This window comes from Staurois parvus, unplaced genomic scaffold, assembly GCF_062004578.1.
Source record: "Staurois parvus isolate SC_StPar_1 unplaced genomic scaffold, SC_StPar_1.0 ptg001261l, whole genome shotgun sequence".
Classification (NCBI taxonomy): Eukaryota; Metazoa; Chordata; class Amphibia; order Anura; family Ranidae; genus Staurois; species Staurois parvus.
The window spans coordinates 37,798-61,686 of NW_028319057.1; the positions used below are offsets into that span (position 1 = coordinate 37,798).

The 23,889-nt window shown below is 44.5% G+C and overlaps 1 protein-coding gene across 1 annotated transcript in view; it reads left to right on the forward strand.

The window, feature by feature from the left end:
* Positions 1 to 12,641, forward strand: part of LOC149437741 (anoctamin-5-like) — a gene marked incomplete at its 5' end in the record, with an annotated part of 43,266 nt that extends 30,625 nt beyond the window's left edge. Inside the window, 6 exons of the mRNA XM_089660671.1 lie at positions 55 to 152; positions 1,984 to 2,114; positions 4,884 to 5,089; positions 8,572 to 8,753; positions 10,095 to 10,200; positions 11,861 to 12,641. Coding sequence (XP_089516797.1) covers positions 55 to 152; positions 1,984 to 2,114; positions 4,884 to 5,089; positions 8,572 to 8,753; positions 10,095 to 10,200; positions 11,861 to 12,085 — 948 coding nt within the window. The remainder of the gene's footprint in view (positions 1 to 54; positions 153 to 1,983; positions 2,115 to 4,883; positions 5,090 to 8,571; positions 8,754 to 10,094; positions 10,201 to 11,860) is intronic.
* Between the last annotated feature and the right edge of the window lie 11,248 nt (positions 12,642 to 23,889).

Sequence of the window (23,889 nt, forward strand, 5' to 3'; positions counted from 1 at the left end):
GGTGAAAACAAACATCACGAGTATTGACTTCATTTTTCTTTTTACCCCCTTTAGTGTGACCCGGCCGGTTGTCTCATAGAGCTCACGACACAACTCACCATCGTGATGGCCGGAAAGCAGATCTGGGGGAACATCCAAGAAGCTTTTGTTCCGTAAGTAAAAATATATTTTTTTTTAATGATTTTGTTGAAATATTTGATTAATCTTGAGACCTGACTTCCTTAATAATATTTAATAGAAGGATCTGTAGCCACTAGAGCAGTTCCAAACCTTAACAAGAGGGCCCAGGATATTGTTTCTGTAGAAGGTGGGATCTCGGGGGGGGCTGAGGGTTTTTCATGCGCATTGAGGGAGTGTAGAAGGCACTGTGGGATGTTTGGGAGCATTATGGGACACACGTGGAGGTTGGGAGTACATTGAGGGGCCAGAGGCTCGTCAGCAGGTTGGGGGCACCATGAGAGGTTAAGGACCACTGCATTACAGGAAAGTTGAGGACCACTGCACTAAGGAGAGGTTGAGGACCACTGCACTAGAGGGAGGATGAGGACCACTGCACTAGCGGGAGGATGAGGACCACTGTACTAGCGGGAGGATGAGGACCACTGCACTAGCGGGAGGATGAGGACCACTGCACTAGCGGGAGGATGAGGACCACTGCACTAGCGGGAGGATGAGGACCACTGCACTAGAGGTAGGTTGATGACCACTGCACTAGAGGGAGGTTGAGGACCACAGCACTAGAGGGAGGATGAGGACCACTGTACTAGAGGGAGGATGGGGACCACTGTACTAGAGGGAGGATCGGGACTATTGTACTAGAGGGAGGATGGGGACCACTGCGCTAGAGGGAGGATGGGGACCACTGCGCTAGCGGGAGGATGAGGACCACTGCGCTAGCGGGAGGATGAGGACCACTGCGCTAGCGGGAAGGATGAGGACCACTGCGCTAGCGGGAGGATGAGGACCACTGCGCTAGCGGGAGGATGAGGACCACTGCGCTAGCGGGAGGATGAGGACCACTGCGCTAGCGGGAGGATGAGGACCACTGCGCTAGCGGGAGGATGAGGACCACTGCGCTAGCGGGAAGGATGAGGACCACTGCGCTAGCGGGAAGGATGAGGACCACTGCGCTAGCGGGGAGGATGAGGACCACTGCGCTAGCGGGGAGGATGAGGACCACTGCGCTAGCGGGAAGGATGAGGACCACTGCGCTAGCGGGGAGGATGAGGACCACTGCGCTAGCGGGGAGGATGAGGACCACTGCGCTAGCGGGAAGGATGAGGGCCACTGCGCTAGCGGGAAGGATGAGGGCCACTGCGCTAGCGGGAAGGATGAGGACCACTGCGCTAGCGGGAAGGATGAGGACCACTGCGCTAGAGGGAGGTTGAGGACCACTGCGCTAGCGGGAGGATGAGGACCACTGCGCTAGCGGGAAGGATGAGGACCACTGCGCTAGCGGGAAGGATGAGGACCACTGCGCTAGCGGGAAGGATGAGGACCACTGCGCTAGCGGGAAGGATGAGGACCACTGCGCTAGCGGGAAGGATGAGGACCACTGCGCTAGAGGGAGGTTGAGGACCACTGCAGAGATTAGAGCTGGAGTTGAGCTTTATAACATCTGCACACATTTCTGCTCATCCTTTACATTGTCAGCGTTTCGTAGTTCAGATCTGCCCTGGACGCCGCGTGTATTAGGGTGTGACACCCGCAAGGAATTCGGGGGAATCGCAGAATTCTACAGATGCATTTATCAGCCAGGAGATGTGAGCTCTGACATGGCCGTTGCTGGTCACTATAGTGCTGTCGGGGGATAGCAGGAGCAAGAAATACGTTTTGTATTGACAGACTTGCTGTATTTCCCAGGATCAGTTACGTTTGATGGACCAATAGGAAAAGCTTTATTATTTGTTATTTCACCCTGTTAAAACCCCTTTAAGATTTTTGTGCAAGATTGGTGCTCTGTAACCCTTCCCTACGTTACAGGTGGATCTGGAACTGGTGGGGGCGCCGGAGAGCCAGGAACAGCCCAGAGAACCTGTACAGCCGCTGGGAGCAGGACTACGACCTGCAGATCTTCGGACAGTTGGGACTTTTCTATGAGTACCTGGAAATGGGTGAGAGAGATACTTGTCTGCACTGTGTGAAGGGGTCAGGCTTATTAAATTGCTCAGATCACCCCAGACCTCAGATCAGTCCCAAGGCATGCACCCCAGATGTCAGATCAGCCCCAAGGCATGCACCCCAGATGTCAGATCAGCCCCAAGGCATGCACCCCAGATGTCAGATCAGCCCCAAGGCATGCACTCCAGTCCTCAGATCAGTCCCAAGGCATGCACCCCAGATGTCAGATCAGCCCCAAGGCATGCACCCCAGATGTCAGATCAGCCCCAAGGCATGCACTCCAGACCTCAGATCACCCCCAAGGCATGCACCCTAGTCCTCAGATCAGCCCCAAACCCTGTACCTGTAGGAACATAGGGTACAAGTGTAAGCGTATGGGCAGGTAGGTGGGTGGGACAGACTTTGTAATTGACATCCTAGTGAGCTAATGATTACAGCCAATGGAAACAGGTGCCAGCATAGTTAGCATTGTGTGTCCGGAGGTTGCCGACGCCCAAACTGTATACACTGATCAAAAAAATGAAAGGAAGACTTTGTAATCCAAGTCGCATCAAGTCCATGAACCTCCTGGGATATGGATCTGGTCAGGTAAGTAGCAGAGGGGGTTGTTCATCAGTTTTGGCTGCTTTGGTGTTAATTGAATTAACAACAGGTGCACTAGATGGGCAACAATGAGACTACCCCCAAAACAGGAATGGTTTTACAGATGGTGGCCACTGACATTTTTTTCCCTACTCATCTTTTCTGACTGTTTTTCACTAGTTTTGCATTTGGCTAGGGCAGTGTTTCTCAACTCCAGTCCTCATGGACCCCCAACAGGTCATGTTTTCAGGATTTCCATTATTTTGCACAGGTGATTTGATCAGTTTCACTGCCTTAGTAATTACCACAGCTGTTTCATCTGAGGGAAATCCTGAAAACATGACCTGTTGGGGGTCCATGAGGACTGGAGTTGAGAAACACTGGGCTAGGGTCAGTGTCACTGCTGGTAGCATGAGGCCATACCTGGACCCTACAGAGGTTGCACAGGCAGTCCAACACCTCCAGGATGGCACATCAATACATGTCATTGCCAGAAGGATTGCTGTGTCTCCCAGCACAGTCTCAAGAGCATGGAGGAGATTCCAGGAGAAAAGAGCACGGAGGAGGTTCCAGGAGACAGGAGCATGGAGGAGATTCCAGGAGACAAGAGCATGGAGGAGATTCCAGGAGACAGGAGCATGGAGGAGATTCCAGGAGACAGGAGCATGGAGAAGATTCCAGGAGACAAGAGCATGGAGGAGATTCCAGAAGACAGGCAGTTCCTCTAGGAGAGCTGGACAGGGCCGTAGAAGGTCCTTAACCCATCAGCAGGACCGGTATCTGCTCCTTTGTACAAGGAGGAACAGGATGAGCCCTGCCAGAGCCCTACAAAATGACCTCCAGAAGGCCACTGGTGGGAATGTCTCTGACCAAACAATCAGAAATAGACTTCATAAGGGTGGCCTGAGGGCCCGACGTCCTCTAGTGGGCCCTGTGCTCACTGCCCAGAACCATAGAGCTGGATTTGCATTTGTCATTGAACCCCAGAATTGGCAGGTCCACCACTGGCACCCTGTGCTTTTCACAGATGAGAGCAGGTTCACCCTGAGCACATGTGACAGACGTGAAAGGATCTGGAGAAGCCGTGGAGAACGTTCTGCTGCCTGTACCATGGTTCAGTGTGACCGTTCTGGTGGTGGGTCAGTGATGGTCTGGGGAGGCATCTCCATGGAGGGACACACAGACCTCTACAGGCTAGACAATGGCACCCTGACTGCCATTAGGTATGGGGATGACATCCTTGGACCCATTGTCAGACCCTAAACTGGTGCAGTGGGTCCTGGGCTCCTCCTGGTGCAGTGGGTCCTGGGCTCCTCCTGGTGCAGTGGGTCCTGGGCTCCTCCTGGTGCAGTGGGTCCTGGGTTCCTCCTGGTGCAGACAATGCCCGGCCTCATGTGGGGAGAGTATGCAGGCAGTTCCTGGAGGATGAAGGAATTGATACCATTGAATGGCCCCCACGCTCACCTGACCTAAATCCAATAGAACCTCTCTGGGATGTCATGTTTTGGTCCATCCTGCCGCCAGGTTGCACCTCAGACTGTCCAGGAGCTCAGTGATGCCCTGGTCCAGATCTGGGAGGAAATCCCCCAGGACACCATCCGTGGTCTCATTAGGACCCTCCCCCGACGTTGTCAGGCATGCATACAAGCACGTGGGGGCCACACAAACTACTGAGGGCCATTCTGAGTTGCTGCAATGACATTTCACCAACATGGACTCATCTGCTGCATCATTTCTTCACTTTGATTTTCGGGGTGTCTGTGAATTCAGTCCTCTGTAGGTCGATCATTTTCATCAAATGATGGGGCATCCTTCCGTTCCTCACCCATCCCCCGTCCATGTCAGTATAGAGATCCAGCAGGAGATTTGTCCCCATTGAGATCTGATGGGTTTTCAGAGTCTTCCTTTATTTTTTGGACCCGTGTACCTGCAATAAGGCGGGGGGGGGGGGGGGGATTCGCAGCCGTTCCCACCATTGGTTTGGTATTCCTTCTCTTCTGAATCTTTGGAACTTCCAGTTGTGGGTCTCCTTGAGTGTAGAATGGTAGCCGGTACAGAGCGGTCATCTCCATGGAAAATGGCGGTGACGGTGACTTCCTCTTTAGTAGGCGGGGCTTTCACGTGAATGTTTTTGAGGGTTTTTAGCGGCGGCCTCGCCTGACCTTCTTCTTTCCTTCTAGTAATCCAGTTTGGCTTCATCACCCTCTTCGTGGCGTCTTTCCCGCTGGCCCCTGTTCTCGCCCTTCTGAACAACATCCTGGAGATCCGCGTGGACGCCTGGAAGCTCACCACGCAGTTCAGACGACCATTTGCGGCGAAGGCGCACAGCATCGGAGTGTGGCAGGAAATCCTCAACTCAATGGCCATTCTGTCTGTGGTGACCAATGTAAGTCTGCCAAGAGCTACAATCTGCAGCACACACTCTAATAGCAACTGATCAGCAGATTACACATCTACAATCTGCAGCACACACTCTAATAGCAACTGCTCAGCAGATTTTATGGCTACAATCTGCAGCACCCATTCTTATAGCAACTGATCAGCAGATTGCACAATCTGCAGCATCCACTCTAATTGGTAGATTGCACAGCTACAATCTGCAGCACCCATTCTGATAGGAACTGATCAGCAGATTTTATAGCCTCAATCTGCAACAGCCACTCTAATATCAGCTGATCAGCAGTTTGCACTCTGTAGCTACAGTTGTGGCCAAAATTATTCAACCCCCAATGCTGTAAAGGGGTTTAGGGACTATAGTGTACATTTGGAATTGTATTCAGAATCAAATCCTACAAGGACGTTGTAACTACCCAAATGCAACTAAAATGACATCAATTGTTTATGTAATACAGTAGTAAATGGTTCTTATGTGGTTTCTTCATTGCCACAATTATTCAACCCCTTAAAGACTACCACTCTGAAGAACAGAGGTTCATACAGGTGCTTTCCATCAGGTATTGAAAACACCTGTGGATGTCACCGAGCAGCAATCAAGCATAATAAGCACCAATTAGGCAGCTTTAAAATGACTGTGATACTCAGCTCCTTCTAGACATTTACTGGTGTGGTTACAAACATGGTGAAGGCAAGAGAATGGTCCAGGAAGACAAGAGAAGAGGTGATTTCTCTTCACAGGAAGGGCAATGGCTATAAGAAGATTGCAAAGATGTTAAACATACCAAGAGACACCTTAGGAAGCATCATTCGCAAATTCAAGGCAAAGGGCACTGTTGAAACGCTACCTGGTCGTGGCAGAAAGAAGATGCTGACTTCGACTGCTGTGCGCTACCTGAAGCGTAGAGTGGAGAGAAGTCCCCGTGTGACTGCTGAGGAACTGAGAAAAGATTTGTCAGATGTGGGTACAGAAGTTTCAGCCCAGACAATAAGACGCACACTGCGTAATGAAGGCCTCCGTGCCAGAACTCCCAGGCGTACCCCCTTGCTGTCTCCAAAGAATAAGAAGAGTCGACTGCAGTATGCCAAAAGCCATGTGGACAAACCACAAAAGTTGTGGGATAGTGTTCTGTGGACTGATGAAACAAAATTAGAACTGTTTGGGCCCATGGATCAACGCTATGTTTGGAGGAGGAAGAACAAGGCCTATGATGAAAAGAACACCTTGCCTACTGTGAAGCATGGTGGAGGGTCAATCATGCTTTGGGGCTGTTTTGCTTCTGCAGGTACAGGGAAGCTTCAGCGTGTGCAAGGTACCATGAATTCTCTTCAGTACCAGGAGATATTGGATGGAAACGTGATGCAGTCCGTCACACACCTGAGGCTTGGGAGACGTTGGACCTTTCAACAGGACAATGATCCCAAGCATACCTCCAAGTCCACTAGAGCATGGTTGCAGAGGAAAGGCTGGAACATTTTGGAGTGGCCATCGCAGTCACCAGACTTAAATCCGATTGAGAACCTCTGGTGGGACTTAAAGAAAGCAGTTGCAGTGCGCAAGCCTAAGAATGTGACTGAACTGGAGGCCTTTGCCCATGAAGAATGGGCGAAGATACCCGTAGATCGCTGCAAGACACTTGTGTCAAGCTATGCTTCACGTTTAAAAGCTGTTATAACTGTAAAAGGATGCTGTACTAAGTACTAAGATTGAATGTCACTTGGGGGTTGAATAAAACTGATAATGCTGTGAGCACAGAAAAGACATTTGTGGTTATTTCATTATAACTGTTATGTTATATTTGTCTGACCTACAAGTGCCTCTTTAATGTAAATGTAAGCAAGATGACTGAATGATCAAAAGCAATGTCAAACTGGCCAAAACACTCAATTTCAGTGGGGGTTGAATAATTTTGGCCACAACTGTATAAAATCTGCTGATCGGTTGCTATTAGAGTGCAAACTGCTGATCAGCTGATATTAGAGTGGCTGTTGCAGATTGAGGCTATAAAATCTGCTGATCAGTTCCTATCAGAATGGGTGCTGCAGATTGTAGCTGTGCAATCTACCAATTAGAGTGGATGCTGCAGATTGTGCAATCTGCTGATCAGTTGCTATAAGAATGGGTGCTGCAGATTGTAGCTATAAAATCTGCTGATCAGTTGCTATTAGAGTGTGTGCTGCAGATTGTAGCTATAAAATCTGCTGATCGGTTGCTATTAATCTGCAGCAGCCACTCTAATAGCAACTGATCAGCAGATTTTATAGGTATAATCTGCAGCACCCACTCTAATAGCAACCGATCAGCAGATTGCACAGCTACAATCTGCAGCACCCACTCTAATAGCAACTGATCAGCAGATTTTATAGCTACAATCTGCAGCACCCATTCTAATAGCAACTGATCAGCAGGTTGCACAATCTGCAGCATCCACTCTAATATCAACTGATTGGTAGATTGCGCAGCTACAATCTGCAGCACACAATGGCCAGCAGAGATGCATCTTGGGATGCTGGGGATGTGTCCTTGCGTAAAAAGATTATAGAACAGTGGTGTCTTAACCGCCAGCCATTGAAGTCAGGAGGAGCATCAAAGGGTTATTATGGAGATGAAAATTTACAGGGAACTGAGAGTAATCAGTTGTGAGTTTCTCCCAACGTGTATTAGAAACTGCTCAGATAGAGCCCGCCTCACCTCCTGGCTGGAAGACAACCAATGTCATCTAGTTCTTTTTTCTGCAGCCTGACTCTTCCCGGCCCGTACTATTTCATTGATTGGATTTCAAGTCTTTCGATCAGAGAGGCTCCGTAGCATATGTGGGTGTTACCTATGCAAATACAGCCTGCTTAGGAACGCCCACTTATCCAGACTGGGACCCACCCATCAAGGCATTTTGATATTTGCATAACTCCTCCCAAGAGTCAGCCCATTCCTTTCATCAGTATGTAGGGCTCTGGAGAGGAGTATTATCTTAGTTTGTGGAACCTGAAACTCATCCCTAACAAAGAGGCTGCGGGAGATCAGCAGCACTGAAATTCAACAAATAACCAAAAAAAAGGCAAAAACAAGGATCTTATTTTGAGAAATGATAATTGTTGATGGAAGAAAGTCCAAAAAGCATAGGAGGGGTCTATTTATAAACCATTTATTGCACAAATGGTAGAAACATTCATGCAACCTGGACCCTATGTCTCCGAATACATTAACTCCTGTATCATTGGCTCCATCTACTGGCCAAAATGCGGTAGTTTTCTGAAATACCGCAGTGACCAAATATACCAAAATTTAGCCACTAGGTGGAGCTAATGATACAGGAATCCATCGAAATGGTTGAAGTTTGTTCAGTTTGCACCAACGTTTCTGCCATCCAAACAACGAATGTTTTGCAGAGCGCCAAATGTCATCCAGTTAGGGTTTACATTGACGGACTTTTTTTTTTTTTAATCCTTTATTTAATGACGTCTTTCTACTCCTAGGCTTTTATCGTGGCTTTCACCTCCGACATGATCCCACGCCTGGTCTACTACTACGCCTATTCCGAGAATGATGGGGTCTCCATGTCCGGCTACATCAGCAGTAGCCTGTCTGTGTTCAATGTCTCTGACTTTATGGAGAAAAGCATGCCGCTGGAAAACCTGATGAATGTCACCCAATGCAGGTGGGATTTCCGAGACGTCACCCTTCGTCTCTTACTAGAAAATTCATTGTTTAGTTAACCCCTTCATGTCCGGACACTCCCTCCCCCCCCCCCCTTCATGTCCACACACCCCCCCCTCTTCATGTCCGGACACTCCCTCCCCCCCTTCATGTCCGGACACTCCCTCCCCCCCTTCATGTCCGGACACTCCCTCCCCCCCTTCATGTCCGGACACTCCCCCCCCCCTTCATGTCCGGACACTCCCCCCCTTCATGCCCGGACACTCCCCCCCACCCCCCCCTTCATGTCCGGACACTCCCCGCCACCCCCCCCCCCACCCCTTCCAGTCCAGACACTTTCCCCCCCTTCCAGTCCGGACACTTTCCCCCCCTTCCAGTCCGGACACTTTCCCCCCCTTCCGGTCCGGACACTTTCCCCCCCTTCCGGTCCGGACACTTTCCCCCCCTTCCGGTCCGGACACTTTCCCCCCATTCCGGTCCGGACACTTTCCCCCCCCTTCCAGTCCGGACACTTTCCCCCCCCTTCCAGTCCAGACACTTTCCCCCCCCTTCCAGTCCAGACACTTTCCCCCCCCTTCCAGTCCGGACACTTTCCCCCCCCTTCCAGTCCGGACACTTTCCCCCCCCTTCCAGTCCGGACACTTTCCCCCCCCTTCCAGTCCGGACACTTTCCCCCCCTTCCAGTCCGGACACTTTCCCCCCCCTTCCAGTCCAGACACTTTCCCCCCCCTTCCAGTCCGGACACTTTCACCCCCTTCCAGTCCGGACACTTTCACCCCCTTCCACTCCGGACACTTTCCCCCCCCTTCCAGTCCGGACACTTTCCCCCCCCTTCCAGTCCGGACACTTTCCCCCCCCTTCCAGTCCGGACACTTTCCCCCCCCTTCCAGTCCGGACACTTTCACCCCCTTCCAGTCCGGACACTTTCACCCCCTTCCAGTCCGGACACTTTCACCCCCTTCCACTCCGGACACTTTCCCCCCCTTCCACTCCGGACACTTTCCCCCCCTTCCACTCCGGACACTTTCACCCCCTTCCAGTCCGGATATATATATATATATATATATATATATATATATATATATATATATATATATTTTTTTTTTTTTTTTTTATTATAATTTTTTTTTTTACTCACTTTCTGTCCCTGTGACACCCAGACAGTGTGAACACCGGGGACAGGGGAGAACAGACGGCAATGAAGACATTAGGTCTGTGATGGGAGAGATCTCACATCACTTCCTGTTTTGGGCAAATCTCTCCCATAGGAACACAGATGGCAAAAAAACTACCCAAATCAATTCGAGATTTTTTCTTTTTTTTTTTTCCTTTTGCCGGCCAGGTACCGAGATTATCGCTATCCTCCGGAACACGAGAAGAGATATCTGCACACCATGCAGTTCTGGCACATCCTGGCTGCCAAAATGGCCTTCATCATCATTATGGAGGTAAGTGTGCCTGCCATATCGCCATCGTGCCGCCATCTTGGGAGCGCTGGAGGAGCTGGTCAACCCGGGCTGAATAAGCTTATTTCAAGAAAAAAAAAACAGAAGGGGGTTAATACAGGCCATACACGGGTCGAATTCCGAACGAATTTTCTTTAGAAAATCGTAAATTTTGTGCGCTTTATAACCCGATGGCGCCACCATTGATTTTGAAATTCCTTTAATTTTATTTCTCGCACGATTCTCCAATCATTAATTAGAAATTCGTTTGTTTTTTCAAAACATTTCCAACATGCCCGATCACTCAAAATTCGTCCGTTGCTGTGGCCCACTAATGGTGCAAAATTCAAACGAAAATTCTTAGAAAAGATTCTTTCGAAGTTCGACCCGTGCGTGGCCGGCTTTAATCTGGGAAATCAGTTTGAAGGGCAGAAGAATGTGTAGAATGACAGATTGTGAAAAATAGAAATGAAAAAAGGAAAACGTTTTACTCCACTTGAGGATTTACAACGTAATAAAAAACTTTACTAAGGTTTCTTAGGACACATCTTGTGCATCCGACTCCCCGAGACCGACGCCTGTCCCCGAGACCGACGCCTGTCCCCGAGACCGACGCCTGTCCCCGAGACCGACGCCTGTCCCCGAGACCGACTCCTGTCCCCGAGACCGACGCCTGTCCCCGAGACCGACGCCTGTCCCCGAGACCGGCGCCTGTCCCCCGAGACCATCCCCTGTCCCCCGAGACCATCCCCTGTCCCCCGAGACCATCCCCTGTCCCCCGAGACCAGCGCCTGTCCCCCCAGACCATCTCCTGTCCCCCCAGACCGACTCCTGTCCCCCCAGACCGACTCCTGTCCCCCCAGACCAGCGCCTGTCCCCCGAGTCCAGCGCCTGTCCCCCAGACCATCTCCTGTCCCCCACACCAGCGCCTGTCCCCCAGACCATCTGCAGATTCCAATGCAGAGCCCAATAAAAGCCCCCCAGACCGACTTCTGTCCCCCCAGACCGACTTCTGTCCCCCCAGACCGACTTCTGTCCCCCCAGATCGACTCCTGTCCCCGAGACCATCTCCTGTCCCCCAGACCATCTGTGGAGCCTGATAAAAGTCCAATGTGGAGCCCAATGAAAACACTCCTGTGATCCGCTTCCAGCTCGTGGCGGCTATCCAAGTGTTAGAATCCAACTCTAGACACAGAAGGGAAGCAGAAGAAGGGAAGCAGGAGAAGGGAAGCAGAAGAAGGGAAGCAGGAGAAGGGAAGCGCCATCTAAGGGCAGCAAATCAACCATTTCTATTAAGCTGGTAAATTGGCATCTCGCCTGTCACCACCTGAACGTCGCCATATTTACACGCGAGATGCCAATTTACGAGCTTAATAGAAATGGTTGATTTGCTGCCCTTAGATGGCGCTTCCCTTCTTCTGCTTCCCTTGTATCCTTGTTCTGGTGACAACTTCTAGATCTCCATCACTTTCAGTTCAAGTGAGAGAAGTCACCAGAACAAAGAGGGATCGATCGTTCCACAAAACCGAATATGGATTGGAACTCTTAATTGTTGTTTTTTTGTTTTGTTTTTTTTTGTTTTTTGTTTTTTTATGGCATGAGTTCCATGTTAGGTTGAAGTAGCCGTCTCCATAATGAATGTTCCTGTGTGTCCTGCTTGCAGCACGTGGTGTTCGTGGTCAAGTTCTTCGTGGCTTGGCTGATTCCCGACGTCCCGTCCGACGTGAAGGCCAGAGTCAAGCGTGAGAAGTACCTGACGCAGAGGATCCTCCACGAGTACGAGCTGAGCAGGCTGCAGGAGAAGTTCCGCGAGAAGAACAACTGTGCCGAGGTGGACAAGGAGGTCATCGCCACCAAGGGGAAAGTCCAGCTGTCGGAGGCCATGTAGCATCGGCCAACCCACCTTCCAGAACACGTGACACTTTCCAGACCACGAGCTACGACTTCAGTTCGATGTCTCGTTGGACGTTGCGCTGAAAACCAAACGCTCTACGGAAATTTTTTTTTGGAGATATTTTGAGGAGTTGAAGTCCTCCGTCACAGCCGCTCTTGCGTATGGTGGTCACCAAAAAAAAAAACATGCCACCTGCCTTCAGGATTACGGGGCCCTCAAAGGGCCACAAAAGCATCAACGTAACGTTCTTCAACAAACAGCCAAACCTTGAGTATCAAAGCAGAACTCCAGTTTGATCGATTTTCAAGGGGGTGGGCGGGGCATAATGATGCAGACATCCGTCTTCTTTACTGGCCAAAACAGCACAAAGGCCACTCCCACAACAGCTTGAACCACACAGACTTCTGGCACGTGTAGTCACCGAGTCACCATTGCTCCTTGCCCACCACCATACCACAGAAAGGAGAAGAATGATATTGGAGTGGCCACCAATTGACCGCTTTATTACATTCCTCAAAAAAAATAAAAAAAATTAAAAATTATTCAGAAATTTAAGAAATTAGGAATTTTATTATTTTATTGCCCGGAGTTCTGCCTTAAATTTTCTAATTTTGAGGAATCCCTACAATTGTGGAGCCTATAAATCGATTCTGAGCCATACACCTTTTTCCTTTGCACTCTACAATCCTCTTGTAGGCCTTTTGACCGTCTACGGGGTTTAAATTTGGCGAAACCTTCTGGTCTTGGAAAATTCTAAAGGTAGCCAACTACGTGACTTATTACCATGGGGTATAATATTTTTAAATCAGCTGTGCACTATATAAAACATTTTTTTTTTTTTTTTTTACCATTGGAATTTTTTTTAATACCACAGACTTTTTTCTTAGTTGCAGCCATTTTAAAAAATATTTTTTAGATCAGTAAGTCAAAAAATGTGATAGACATAAATAGAACTACATGTTTTAAGTACATTTGGAATTTTTGTAATACAATTTAAACAGCTAGTTGTAAAATTTTGTAAGCATTGCACATTTATTTAAGTCTCCTTAAGAATAAATGCAAAATTAGTGATTAAAATTTTTTTTTTTGAACAGTTGGGTGTGAATTTTTAAGCAGTGAAGCTTTACTTTAAAAGGTTTCTTAAGAAAAAAAAATCAAAAATAGCCATGGCACCTCAAAAGTGATTTTTTTTCATATCATGGGACTGTTTTTTTATTTTGTTTGTTTGTTTTTTTTTAGTTAAAATATAAAAAAAATTGATAGACACAAAAAATAATTTTGTTTTAAGTACCTTTTGAATTTTAGTGAAGATAATTCATACAGTTAGTTGTAAATTTGTAAACATTGCACCTATAATTCAAAAAGTCCCTTTAAAAATAAATGCTGAATTAGTCATTTAAAAAAAATGTGTTGTTGGTTTTGAATTTTTAAGTAGTGCACCTTTATTTTAAAAAGTTACTTACAAAATACAAAATTAGCCACGGCACCCCCAAAAGTATTATTTTTGGTTTTCGTACCATAGGACCACTTTTCTTTTTAGTTGTTAAAATATTTTTAAAAAATTCATTTGAAAATTTGATACACAAAAATACTTGTTTTAAGTACATTTGGACTTTTTTTGAAGAAAATTTAAACAGTTAATTGTTCTTTTTTTTTTTTAGCATTGCACATTTATTTAAAAATAAATGCTCAATTAGTCATTTAAAAAACAATTGTAGTTTTGGTTTTAAATTTTAAGCGGTGTACCTTTATTTTAAAAAGTTACTTACAAAATACAAAATTAGCCACGGCACCCCCAAAAGTATTATTTTTGGTTTTCGTACCATAGGACCACTTTTCTTTTTAGTTGTTAAAACAAGTATTTATGTGTATCAAATTTTCAAATAAAATATTTTAAAAAAATTCATTTGAAAATTTGATACACAAAAATACTTGTTTTAACAACTAAAAAGAAAAGTGGTCCTATGGTACGAAAACCAAAAATAATACTTTTGGGGGTGCCTTGGCTAATTTTGTATTTTGTAAGTAACTTTTTAAAATAAAGGTACACTGCTTAAAATTTAAAACCAAAACTACAATTGTTTTTTAAATGACTAATTGAGCATTTATTTTTAAATAAATGTGCAATGCTAAAAAAAAAAAAGAACAATTAACTGTTTAAATTTTCTTAAGAAAAAGTCCAAATGTACTTAAAACAAGTATTTTTGTGTATCAAATTTTCAAATGAATTTTTTTAAAATATTTTAAGTACATTTGGACTTTTTCTGAAGAAAATTTAAACAGTTAATTGTTCTTTTTTTTTTTAGCATTGCGCGTTTATTTAAAAATAAATGCTCAATTATTCATTTAAAAAACAATTGTACTTTTGGTTTTAAATTTTAAGCAGTGTACCTTTATTTTAAAAAGTTCCTTAAAAATACAAAATTAGCCATTAAATCCCCAAAAGTGTTATTTTTTTGTTTTTCATACCATGGGACTATTTTTTGTTTTGAGTTGGAGCTATTCCTTTAATACTTTTAGATTGGCAAATCAAAAATTTGATGGGCATAAAAATAAATCTGTTTAAGTACATTTTGTATTTGGATTACATAGTTAATAGCTGAAAAAAGACAAAAGTCCATCCAGTTCAACCATTAAAAAAAAAAAAGTTATAATCCTCCACCCACAGTTGATCCAGAGGAAGGATTACATTTGGATTTTTTAAAAGAAAAATTGAACAGCTATTTTTTAAATTTTTAAGATTTGCATCTTTATTTCAAAGTCTCCTAAAAAATAAATGCAAATTGTATTTTTAAAGGGACATGAAAACAAATCTGTTTAAGTACATTTGGAATTGTTGTAAAGCAAATGTAAAAATTTAAACAAATTTTAAGCATTGCATCTTTATTTAAAAGTCCCTTTAAAAATAATTGTGAAACATAGTAATTTAGAAAAAAAAACCTACAGTTGGTTGTGAATTTTTTTTTTTTTAAAAAGTGCACCTTTATTTTAAACAGGCATCAATAATCTATTGAAGTAACTTTGTTGTTTTTTTTTTTTTGTTTTTTTTTTTAAAGAAAATGTGAACAGTTAATATTTTTTTTAGGCATTGCACCTTTTTATTTTAAAAAATAAATTAAAAATTCCTTTAAAGAAAAAAAAAAAATCACTAAATTAGTCACGGCACCTCAAAAGCATTTTTTTTTTCTTTCAAGGGGTTGAAGTTTTGTGACCATTGCAAGCGCTATAATTTTTTGCGGCATCGTTAGGATCTAAAGGACAACTCTAAATATTGAATGAAAGCCAACTGACATTTCCTGAAGGGCGGTTATTGACAAGAAAAAAAACCTCAAAGCCATCATTTTTTTTTTTTCTGTGTGTTGTGTCACCTCTATGCAGGAAGTCATCATCTACAGATCTCGATTTCCTGCGGACGCCATTGACAGCAAATGTGGTTATTGTTCAGGAAATCGTATGGCTTCAGCAGTTCGATAGCTTTTTTTTTTTTTTTTTTTTTTTCATCCAGGGCTACCTCGCGGAAGTGCTTTATGTTCCAGTGAGAGCATTTTATGAAGAATTTCACAGCAGTGACTGTTTTTTTGCATGAATAAATCTATGTAAAGAAGAAGCTAAATTTATTCCTATTTAAAGTGATGTTTTTGAAATTTTTTTTAAATGTCCAATGCCAAGACCCTTCTGTGTTATGTGCCTTGTTTTTTGTTGTTGTTTTTTGCATTTGCTGTTTTGTAAACCTGTATAAATGCCATGAACCTGTAAGTTTGTATTAGGATACCTGTCAATACATTTTAGCCTTAAAAGAAAAAAAAACCTGCAAGGAAATATGAAGCACTCTTTAAAAAAAAAAAAAAAAAAAAAATATATATATATATATATATATATATATACATACATAAAAATATCATTTTTGCACCAGACTACATATACGTCCTATTTAATTTTCAGTATGTGTAATGTTATAATATCTGTAATCTGTTGTAACTCTTTCACCACAAAAAATATACAATGCAATAAAAAAAAATTTGCAAGGAAATATGAAGCAAAAAAAAAAAAATATATATATATATATATATATATGAAAAAAATCTGCATTAAAAAAAAAATTGTATGTGTAATAAATAAATTATATATATATATATATATATATATATATATATATATATATATATATATATATATATATATATATATATATTACACATACACTTTTTTTTTTAATGCAAATTTTTTTCATTTATATATATATATATATATATATATTCATTTTTTTTTTTTCTTTGCTTCATATTTCCTTGCAAAAAAAAGTGTGTGTCATATATATATATACACATTTTTTTTTAATGAAAATTTTTTTCATATATATATATATATATATATATATATATGAAAAAAATTTGCATTAAAAAAAAATGTGTATGTGTAATATATATATATATATATATATATATATATATATATATATATATATATATATATATATTACACATACACATTTTTTTTTAATGCAAATTTTTTTCATATATATATTTATATATATATATATATATATAAATATATATATGAAAAAAATTTGCATTAAAACAAAGTGTATGTGTAATATATATATATATATATAATTTTTTTTTTTTTTTTTTTTGCACCAGACTACATATACTTATTATTTAATCTTCAATAGCTGTAACATTATAATATCTGTAATCTGTTTTAACTCTTTCACTACAAAAATGTACAATGTAATATAAAAGAAAAAACGCAAGAAAATCTGAACCCCCCAAAAAATTATATATATATTATGTAAATATCATTTTTGCACCACGCTGCATATACTTCTTAATCTTGAATATCTGTAACATTATAATATCTGTAATCTGTTTAACTCTTTCACCACAAACAAAAAATGTACAATGTAATGTACAAAAAAAAAGAAAAAAAAATTTGGGCATTAAAAAAAAAAAAAAAATTGGTGCTCAAAAAAAAAAAAAATATATATATGTTCCATTGTCTAACCCAAGCCAAACAAATCCATCTCCTGGTCTCTTCTGCTGTTCCATTTCAGTATTTTGTCTGTTTATGGAAAAAAAAAAAGAAACCTAATTCTTGAAAAGTATTTTTTTTCAATGTATGCAGCAAATATGCATGTTGTGCATAGCGCCACCTAGGTGGCCGCACAGAGATTAGCGGCCGATTTTTCTCTCCCCGCTCACAATTCTGTGCTTGTCGACTGTCCGGATCACTGCTTACCTCGATCTGTAACTCCTGAAGTGCCTGCAGAACGTTCCCTTTGTGCGTTGCGGTAATGATATATAAATATAAAGAAATGTGTAGGTCTAGGATAGGGGCGCTTAAAGGGGCGGGCCCATGAAAATCTCGCGACCGAGACTCCAGCAGGCTAACTGGCAGGAGCTTGCAGCTCCGCCCCTTCCGCTGATGTCAAACGCAAAGATGGCGACCTCCCCTGCTGTGTTTAATTTTTTTTTTAATTTTTATTTATTTTTTATTATCTTAGATTGTAGAACAGGGGGCGCTTAGCTGGAAGCCGCTTCAGCACCGTCAGCTTTTTTTTTTTTGTGTTGACAGACCCTTTAAAAACTCCCCCCACCCAAAAAATTTTTATATTGTCATTTTTTACATTTTTTTTTCCTATTTTTCAAACTTTAAACCTTTTAGGTGTGATGCAAAAAAATATTTTTGTGTGGATCGTGGAGATTTTTTTTTCTGTTTTGATTCTTTTTTTTTTCTCTTTCTGATTTTTTTTCTGATTTTTTATTTTTTTTCTAGATTTTTATGGTTATTATACTGTCAATGGATTAAAAACTGCCAAACATCTGTGGCAGAAATTTGCACCTTTATGTCAGTGGTTTGAGCGTTTCTAGTAAAGGAAGCTTCTGTACAAATCTCCTGTCGACAGACTTTTCCAATATGTGACATTTTATGTTGTTTTTATTGTTTTCCTTCTGTGCTGTAACCACGACCGTCCAGCGGGTGGAGCTATTTTACAGTTTGTCTCTGAAAACTGCTGAATTAATTTTTTTTTCAAAGAACAGAGCAGTGCTATAACAACCACCTGATGATAGCTCATGGCTGAAAAGCACAGACTTTTTTTTTTAAATTGCTACTCTTAGCGATTAACCGCTAGTAGAAAGCTTGAGCTGCTGAAAATTTCCTGGGCTGCTCCGCCCTAATGCGGTGTCGTCCAAGAATTGGTCAAATCTCTCAGATTACCTTTTGCTGTGCAGCCTGAGCCCTCGGAAACTCAGCCTCTGCAGTTGTGCTCCCAGCTCTGCCCACTGGCAGCCGTGTTCTCAACTCCTCCCACCGGCAGCCGTGTTCTCAACTCCGCCCCCCTGGCAGGCTTTCAGGGATTTAGCTCTTCCTGCTAAGTTCTCCTTTTACCTGAAGCAATAGAGAGTGAAGTGAGACTCCGTGGGGGTGGGGCAGGGAACTTGGCTGCAATATCTAAGGGCGATGGGTCCACCCACAGCTGAAACACGCCAGGTTTAGGTGGACTTACCCTTTAAATACAAGCAGGATTTCTGCCCTCTAAATGCCAATAAATCTGTAGAAACATTTCATCCTGACCAGCAACAATATATACCACACTGATCAATGAAGAAAGATGGCCGCCATGGCCGCTCGTTAGCCCATGCTATGGGGTCACCCTCTAGGTGAGATGGGTGCTCAAAGCCAGGCAGGGGCTCCTCTCGCGACCCGATCTGCCAATCAATCGGGTGACAGCCCATTCAAAATGGATGTAACTTTATTGTTCTAGACAGACATGGAGTCCACGCCCTGGGACCTCTTCCACGGCTGAAATGTGTCAGATGGGAGGAGTTCGTAAAAGGTCTGTATAAAAAAAAGAAATTGCTGTGACATTGTCCTAAACATTCGCACAGGCATTGCGAGAAACTGCCGTAATTTGTCCGTTTATTTCCTATGATCACCAGCTCCATCTAGTGGCCATGATTCTGCATTACCCTGTAATTCCCCAGTTGGAAAAATGCTGAAAATGGCCACTAGATGGAGCTGAGACTCAGAAGTAAACATGTTAGATCATCGGCTCCATCTAGTGGCCATAACGTGGCACACTTGGGTTCCTAATTGGGGTCTTTCAGAAAAATGACTCATAATGGCCACTAGGTGGAGCTGAGAATCATAAAAAGTAAACATGTTAGATCATCAGCTCCACCTAGTGGCCATATTTTGGTACGATTGGATTCCTGATTGGGCTGTTTCAGGAAAATGATGCCTTATGGCCACTATGTGGAGCTAAGGATCATAGGAATAGAACATCATTAGCGCCATCTAGTGGCCATAATGTTGCACGATTGGACTCCTGATTGGGGCATTTCAGGAAAATGACTCATTATGGCCACTAGGTGGAGCTGAGAATCATAGAAAGTAAACATGTTAGATCATCGGCTCCACCTAGTGGCCATAATGTTGCACGATTGGACTCCTGATTGGGGCATTTCAGGAAAATGACTCATTATGGCCACTAGGAGGAGCTGAGAATCATAGAAAGTAAACATATGCTGATAATGGCCACTAGATGGAGCTGAGAATCATTAGAAGTAAACATGTTAGATCATCGGCTCCATCTAGAGGCCCTAATGTGGCACGATTGGACTCCTGATTGGGGCATTGCAGGAAAATGACTCATTATGGCCACTAGGTGGAGCTGAGAATCATAGAAAGTAAACATGTTAGATCATTGGCATCTAGTGGCCCTAATAGGGCAGGATTGGACTCCTGATTGGGGCATTGCAGGAAAATAACTCGTTATGGCCACTAGGTGGAGCTGAAGATCATAGAAAGTAAATCTTAGATCATCAGCTCCATCTAGTGGCCATATTGTAGCACAATTGGGTTCCTCATTGGTGTATTTCAGGAAAGTGGTGCCTTATTGCCACTAGGTGAAGCTGAGAATCATAGACAGTAAACATGTTAGATCATCGGCTCCATCTAGTGGCCCTAATGTGGCACAATTGTATTCCTGATTGGGGTCTTTCAGGAAAATGACTCATTATGGCCACTAGGTGGAGCTGAGGATCATAGGAATAGAGGATCCTCACCGCCATCTAGTGGCCATAATGCGGTATTTTCCTGGAGCTGAGAATCATGGACAACCTCCAAATTACGGCGATTATTCCCATCGGACGCACGAATGCTGGAGACATCGTTGCAGCAAATCGTTTGCAGTCGAACCCGCGTGTCTGTCCGGAACGATAAAGTTACATCCGATGACTTTTTCTGTAAATCTCGTAGCCGACATCATTTCCCGCCAAGATTCTATACCGATTGTTCTGCCATCACAGCATTTCTGTAAGACGCATCGCCATGGCGATTGTAGAAATGGGACATGTGGTAGAAGGGATGGCGTGCTCTGTTCTGATTGGTCGGCTCTTTGTGTCTTCGATGAGAAGATCGGGTTGGGCGAATCTTTTTGTACTTTTTGCACCTCGCTCTGGTTTCTTCTCTCGGCTGCTTTTGTGGTTTTTTTATACTTTGTTACAATTTCTGCGAATAACGGAAATAAAATTTCACTGAAAGAGAAACGTCTCCTGGTGTGTTCTGTGATTGGGCGCAGCGTCTCCTGGTGTGTTCTGTGATTGGGCGCAGCGTCGCCTGGTGTGTTCTGTGATTGGGCGCAGCGTCGCCTGGTGTGTTCTGTGATTGGGCGCAGCGTCGCCTGGTGTGTTCTGTGATTGGGCGCAGCGTCTCCTGGTGTGTTCTGTGATTGGGCGCAGCGTCTCCTGGTGTGTTCTGTGATTGGGCGCAGCGTCTCCTGGTGTGTTCTGTGATTGGGCGCAGCGTCTCCTGGTGTGTTCTGTGATTGGGCGCAGCGTCTCCTGGTGTGTTCTGTGATTGGGCGCAGCGTCTCCTGGTGTGTTCTGTGATTGGGCGCAGCGTCTCCTGGTGTGTTCTGTGATTGGGCGCAGCGTCTCCTGGTGTGTTCTGTGATTGGGCGCAGCGTCTCCAGGTGTGTTCTGTGATTGGGCGCAGCGTCTCCTGGTGTGTTCAGTGATTGGGCGCAGCGTCTCCAGGTGTGTTCTGTGATTGGTCGCAGCATCTCCTTGTGTGTTCTGTGATTGGTCGCAGCGTCTCCAGGTGTGTTCTGTGATTGGTCGCAGCGTCGCCTGGTGTGTTCTGTGATTGGGCGCAGCGTTGCCTGGTGTGTTCTGTGATTGGGCGCAGCGTCGCCGTCGGTGACCGGGAATTGGTGACATGGTGAAGGAGGAAAGAAAAAACGGGAAGATAAAACTGTAAATGCAAACAAGGGGCCCCAAACTACGGCCCGAGGGCTTGCTGCAAGATTTTACCCAGCAACTCTGGTGTGATGGGAGGGCTTCTAATGTGAAAGGAGGACTTCTGATTTGAAAGAGGGACTCTGATGTGATGGGGGGCTCTTGATGTGAAAGGGCAAACGCTGATGGAACGGGGGGCTCTGATGTTATGGGGGGCTTTTGATATGAAAGGGGGGGACTCTGATGGAATGGGAGGGCTCTGATTTGATGGGGGGCTTTTAGTGTGAAAAGGGGGGCTATGATGGAACGTGGGGGGCTCTCATGTGATGGGGGGCTGTTAATGTGAAAGCGGGGACTCTGGTGGAACGGGGAGGGTCTGATGTGAAATGGGGGGCTTATTTATTGGACCTACAAATATCTGTAGAATGTGCAATGTGGCCCTGAAAACATTAGAGCCCCCCGGATGGAGTCTGAGTGTATGATGAGGGATGAGAAGGCGGGGGAGGGGTGACATCCCCTTCACATCGTTCAATCCAGGGTGGAATGTTATCGATCGGTCAGTCCAGGATGAAATCAGATCGATTGATCGATATGATTCCACCCTGGATAGACCGATCGATATGATTTCATCCAGGACTGACCGATCGATATGATTTCATCCAGGACTGACCGATCGATATGATTTCATCCAGGACTGACCGATCGATATGATTTCATCCAGGACTGACCGATCGATATGATTTCATCGATCTATATGATTTCATCCAGGACTGACCGATCGATATGATTTCATCCAGGACTGACCGATTGATAACATTCCACCCAGGACTGACCGATATGATTCCACCCAGGACTGACCGGTCCTGGGTGAAATCATATCGATCGGTCAGTCCTGGGTGAAATCATATCGATCGGTTAGTCCTGGGTGAAATCATATCGATCGGTCAGTCCTGGGTGAAATCATATCGATCGGTCAGTCAGTCCTGGGTGAAATCATATCGATCGGTCAGTCAGTCCTGGGTGGAATCATATCGATCGGTCAGTCCTGGGTGGAATCATATCGATCGGTCAGTCAGTCCTGGGTGGAATCATATCGATCGGTGTATCCAGGGTGGAGTTTTATTCTCTACTCTTCTGGGAGACGGACGATTTGCACCCTCGGTGACAATTCCAGGAAGTTTGTTTTTTTTGCTCCTTTGTCAGTGGAACGAATCTCTTTGTTTTGCCGTGTGGACGAGCGCTCGCTATAGAGACCGCAGTATGAGGGCAGAGCGCAGGTTGCAGCACATTTCACTCTCTGCCCGCCGTTACCCGGATCGAACGTCAGAACAAACAACTAGAAAAGGGACTGAACACCTCCGAGAGGAAACCAGAAGGCGAGTGTCAGAGGATGGGGGACTCCTCGGAGCAGGTCAGTGATTTCACCGAATATTATAAAGAAGAGCCGACTTAATAGTTCGACTTTCCTAATATTACTTAACTCCAGCCGAAGAAAACGATAAAAACTATCTTCCCATTCACAAAAAATAACATTTAAAAGACCATCTCTTGCTGCACTTTCCATCTGGAGATCTCACCTGCAGTATTTTTTTTCTGACAGAAGATGTCCTCATTCTGATTGCATTATGCAATTCACTTCCTCTGAGCCCAGGTCGTCCTGGACCTCAACCAGTGGCTGGACAGTGAAAGGAGAAGCAGTACAGTGAGGAGCTCATCTTCTGTTACAGTTCTCTCTCCTCCTGTCAGCATGTTCCCTGCACATCACATGAACAGGTTCAACCTACTTCTTCTGAGCCCAAGTCATCCCGGACCAGCCCCCAACCTAGATCTAGACAGTGAAAGGAGAAGCAGCACAGTGAGGAGCTCATCTCTGGCTGTACAGTCACTTTCAGTTGTTTTTTTTCTGTGTCTCCAAATTCCAACCCCCCCCCCCCCCCATTTTTCTATCTCCTCAAAATCCAACCCCCTCTCCCCATTTTGCTGTCTCTCTAAAGTCCAACCCCCCTCCCCTACATTTTTCTATCTCCTCAAAGTCCAACCCCCCTCCCCCCCATTTTAGTCCAAACCCCTCCCCCCCATTTTTCTATCTCCTCAAAGTATAATCTCCCTCCCCCCATTTTTCTTTCTCTTCAAAATCCAACCCCCCTCCCCCCATTATGCATTCTTTCCAAAGTTCAAATCCCCTTCCCCCATTTTTCTATCTCCCTCAAAGTCCAACCCCCCTCCCCCATTTTTTGTCCACATTCCCTCATTTTCCTGTCTCTCCAAAGTCTAGCCCCCTCCCCCCATTTTATTCCAACCCCCCCATTTTTCTATCTTCAGAATGTATAACCTCCCTCCCTCCATTTTGCTGTCTCTCCAAAGTCCAACACTCCCCCCCCCCCCCCCCCACGCACACACATTTTTTTCTTTCTCACCAAAGTCCAATCCCCCTCCCCCCATTTTTCTGTCTCTCCAAAGTCTAACCCCCTCCCTCCATTTTAGTCCAAACCCCTTCCCCCCCCTCCCCATTTTGCTTTCTCTTCAAAATCCAACCCCCTCCCCCCATTTTTTCAT